At 56.8% G+C, this 4674-nt stretch overlaps 1 protein-coding gene across 1 annotated transcript; it reads right to left on the bottom strand.

Annotated features, from left to right (window-relative positions):
* LOC117436463 (hydrocephalus-inducing protein homolog) lies at positions 1–1701 on the bottom strand. Its single transcript, XM_034064522.1, has 5 exons — positions 1644–1701; positions 1320–1478; positions 470–750; positions 74–293; positions 1–12 (listed from the first exon to the last, which is right to left on the bottom strand). The coding sequence occupies exons 1-5, from the start codon at positions 1647–1649 to the stop codon at positions 1–3; spliced, it is 678 nt and encodes a 225-aa protein (XP_033920413.1). The 5' UTR covers positions 1650–1701.
* Positions 1702–4674: the final 2973 nt, after the last annotated feature.

Below are 4674 nucleotides of genomic sequence, written 5' to 3'. Positions count from 1 at the left end.
TCAGTTCCTGCCCTGGGAGAGATGTGGTGCAGATGCTGGGGTCCAGGGGCCCATCCTGTCCCTGCTGCGTTACCTCTTTGGGGCCAGGGGCCTCCACGCAGGATCCTGCCAGCGTAAGCCGCAGCGCCTCACTGCCCTGGATGAAGCACCGCAGCCCCTTGTACTGGACAGCCTGGCTCAGCTTCGAGGGGCGGAAGGTCACAGCCAAGGGGACATCCATCCCTGGGCTGATGTAACCCTTTGTGGGGCTGATGGAAAAGTCTGGCTTGAAGCTCTCCACGTCCCACATAAACCTTGCCGAGGAAAGCACAAGGACAGGAAAGAAGGATTAGCCACGGGGAGCTGTGAAGGCAGTGTAAGCCTCACTGTGAGGCTGCAAGTCTCTTGTGGGCTTTCCCACCACATCTCAGGCCTGACGCTGAGCCACCTGGCAATAAGGCTTCAGGCTGGGCAGGACCTACTGCTTTACCTGACTCTCGTGTCGCCCGCGTTCCGCATGACGACGCGCCGGCACGTGGAGCTCTGCTGCACCACGGCTCCAAAGCTGAGCTGGTCCTGGTCCAGGCTCACGAGGCTGCCCTGGCAGGAGCCCCGCACCACACAGAGGGAGCGCACCAGCCCGCGGCACTCCAGCAGCACTTCCCCGCTGAACGGCTGCATGCGGCGCTTCGGGGAGAAGGTCACCTCCACTTTGCAGGTGTCTCCTCTGCCCTTCAGCTTTAGATCCTTGCTGGGCTTCAAGCACAGAACCTACCCGAAGAAACGAGTGGAGACTATTTCATCTGGCAAGCGAGCTGTGGAGCCTCCTTCACCACACTCAGGGAAGAGGCTTCCAATTCCTCTTCTGTCCCCACCAGCACTGCCCCAGTCCCACTCATTCCCTCCTAGGCATTCCTAGGGAATACCAAAGGTGTTTTCTACCATGTGTCCACCTGGTCACGGTGAGGTCAACTCTGTCTTCTAAAGCTTTCACATACGTTCCAACAGAGCTGCAACTCTCCCTCTTTCAAGATTCACCTCCCTCACCTTTCCAGATCTAAAACACATGGCTGCATCCTGATGGATGTGTCTAAAACAGGCTAGAGGAATTGTGCTGCCTTCTCACTTCTGGCTCTCGGGGAGTCCTGGCACCCAGCTCAGCTGAAGCATTCGCACTGCAGGCATCTGCTGCCAGAGCAGTGCCAGCAGGGAGGACAGGGCAGGCACAGGCAGCCAGGGCAGCCCACACCTGAGTCATTACCTACTAGCTCCCACCCACAGCAGCTCAGCGCTCCCTGCAGGAACACCAAAGTGCTCTGCAGAGAAGGAACGGGCCTTACCCCAGCTTCCTGCAACTCTGGCACGGTGGACGTGACCCTCAGCTTAAAGGTGAGAGGGGCTGCACTCTTGTTGGCTACGGTGACCATCTTCTTCACCGTCTGTCCAATGCAGACGTTTCCCAGCTTCACCACCTTTCCTGGTGGATCCACAACGTCAACCTGAGGCAGTAGGGATTGATATCAAGCCAAAGGAAAGAAGGAGAAAAGGCTTTCTGCCACTCTAGTGGCAGAAACCCAAACCATGGGAGGCTGGGGAAGAGAGGAGGAAATGAGAAAACCATGCCGGTTGCCACCTGGAGTTTTAGCCTTTAGATTTCATCTCACCTTCATTTTTATGCCCCTTCCTTGGGCCTCAGCATTCAGCTTCTCTCCCGGGGCACACGGAGGCAGCAACAAGCTGTTGGGGCTGTTGTCATCTTTTGGTGTCTGTAGGGGCTGTGCACAGAAGGAAGAGAAACCATAGACAGGATAAGTTTCTTGACCTTCACCATGTGAGCAGGCTGCCCAGCCGAGCCATCCCCTCCCACATTCCTTCCCCCCCAGGGGCAGGGATTATCCAAGTCCCTCTGCAGCCTGCCAGCAGAGCTGGCTAACCCTGGAAGGCCACCAGGCTTTGCCCTGCGCACTGCCCCCGTCTCCCTGCACAAGCCTGCCATGCTGGAGCGCTGGGAAATCTACAGAGTGTGCACAGACCTTCCCCCTCACCTGCTCCTCAGCAAGGTGCTGCTGCTCAAACTGCACTGAGTAAACCTCACAGGGCTTCTTCACCACCACTGTCCCCTCTTCCCCATGGCTCTGGGGCAGCAGCGGTCCCAGCTCCAGCTCTGCGGGGATGGACTCCAGCCGTGGCTCCAGACCACGTCCCAAGACCGGCACCTGCAGGCGTTTGGCTGCTCTGGCAAATCTGGATCTGCAGCTCGCCCCCGGTAGCACTTCTGCAAAGAAGCAGCACAGAAAGCTCCTCCGTGAAGCCCCAGCTGACAGCACCTCCAAGTCAACAATCGCCCAGGGTCAGGGGTCTTGTCAGCACCTCCAAGCTGAACCCAAAACAGGTATTACTTAGAGCAGGGCTACAGCATCTGCATGGCTCTCAGGAACTGCAGCGAGTCCTGCTCTGGAGCATAACTGGACAGTTGGCTCCCAGGTGGATCTAAAATGGGCTCTCAGAGGTTTTCACCTGGGCATGGGGGAGCGCAACGCTCATGAGAAAGGTCTGCTTCCTCAGACACAGTCCTGGCACTGCAGCACCAGGCAAACATCAGCTGTGTGCAAGAGGCACCTGAGCTCTCACTGGGCACAAATAAGGATCATCTTCTCTGCTCAGTGCTTGCCTCTGGTCAAAGCCAGACACGAGACGCTGAAATCTCCACAAGCAATTGAGATCCCTGGGACTGTCCCCAGGCATGGAAGCACTTGTGTCCATCCTGTCACATGCTACCAGTTTCCAAGTCACGGTGGCCACATGCAAACTGCCTTTGGGAATGCTCCATCATTTAAGCTGACTCCCGAACTGCTTGGGAACGTGCAGGGGAAACTGAGGCGCAGGAAGCTCCATGTGGAGGCAGAGCTCATCCCCCGCTCCCTGGGCTGGCCTCCCCTTACCACACTGCCCTGCCAGACCTCCTGGCATGACACCCACCAATCTCACCTCTTCCGTAGGTGAAAAACGGACTTGGACGTGGCACTGCTGTCCTGGAGCGAGGCTTCCAGCCAAGGGCAGCACCTCAAAGCCACAGGGCACAGACTTCATCTCCTCCAGCAGCTTCTGGTGCTCGCTCCCTGGCAGATGTTTGTCCACCTGCGCACACAAACCAGTGGCGTGAGGTCTCCTTGGTCTGTGAGGACAGACCCTCAGTTCCTGCAGTGCTCCGAGATGCTGGCACGGTGCAGGAAGCACCTTCATCCCACCCAGACGTGGACACCACTGCCTAGAACTGGAGGGCAAACATGCTGGCAGGGCAGGCAGATGGGGAGGCAGTGTCCTCAGAGGAGGAGGAATGGGTGAAGAGGCAGAGAGAAGTGAAGCATCAGCTAGTGAACAGGCCCAGGTGAACCAGCCTTGCTCTGTACCCTCAAAAGCTTCCTCAAGCGAGCTGCAGCCCAAGTGCTCAGGCAGCCAGAGGGGCACAAAAGGCAGGAAAGGCAAAGAGACCCAACTGAGAAGTTGTGTGTTACACGTTGTCTGTGCTTTACCTCCTCAACAGGATCAGTCATGCTGATGGACCATTTACAGGGGACCTGGAACGTGTTGTGGAGCTGGATGGTTTCTTCCTGGCACTGTCCACACTGGACAGCAGAGAACTCCAGCCTGTCCCTGGACACGCAGAGGGACGGCTCAGCCACCATGGCACGGAGGCGGACCTGGAATGTGGGGCCTCTCCTCTGACCTACAGAAGACAGAGCATCCCGTTGAGAGCCCACCCGATACTCGCTGCTGTGCCCAACCTGCTGCCTGCCCCAGAAGCTGGAGTACCTTGATGGCAGGAGCACATCCACTTTTTCCCAGGGGCACGTTGGCACTTTGTGGGTCGAAGCACACTTCAAATGTCTTGCTCTCACAGGAGGCAGGCGCTTCACACGCTCCAGGCACACGCTGAAGCCTGAACACAGCAAAATAAAGCAGCTGAGATACGCAAGCAACAGGAAATGGCTCAGAAGCACGGTAAGGCCACAGGGGTGTCCTGGCTGGCAGCTCTCTGAAAGACCCCTTTGCATCTCCAGAGAAGCTGCTCTTCTCCCTTTGGCACTGCCCAAAGCAAAAGGACTTTCACAGCCAGAATCCAGGGGTTACATAGTAAAAAGGAATCACATTGCTTGAGGAACTCCAGCAATTCCTTCATCAGGCATCTCAGGGAAGGATGCATAGACTCTCCAAAGGAGAATTGCCACCTAAGATACCAAATGCTGGGGTGTTCCCTGACAGCGGCTTAGAAGAGACGACTGGCCACCCCGCAAAGACAGCAGTCACCATGTGCTGAGAGCTGCAGCCTTACCTCAAGGCCTCTTTGGGAAGCGTTTCCATAGAGCAGAGGATCCCACAGCCGGTCAATAAAGGCTGAGCAGAAGTGCTCTGGCACTATGAACTCTAAACAAGCACTTCCGAACCACAGAGGGTCCATCTGTTTGCACAACATAAACCTCAGAGTGCACAAAGAAACTCGGATGGATGCTCACGGGAGCCAAGAGCAGAAGATGCTGAGATGGCAATCAAGGGGATCAGCCCTTCTGGCCCCTGCTATCAGATTTTAGGGCAGCCACAGGCAGAGCAGGTCTCTGGGCACTGCTCGCCAGAAGTCAGGCTCTTGACAGGGCACCCGCATGGGGGTACTAAGGAGGAAAATGCTGTCCAAGGAAG

Source organism: Melopsittacus undulatus, chromosome 7, assembly GCF_012275295.1.
Source record: "Melopsittacus undulatus isolate bMelUnd1 chromosome 7, bMelUnd1.mat.Z, whole genome shotgun sequence".
NCBI lineage: Eukaryota > Metazoa > Chordata > Aves > Psittaciformes > Psittaculidae > Melopsittacus > Melopsittacus undulatus.
Note: the sequence above shows the minus strand (reverse complement) of the source record. Positions and strands in the feature narration are given on the sequence as shown.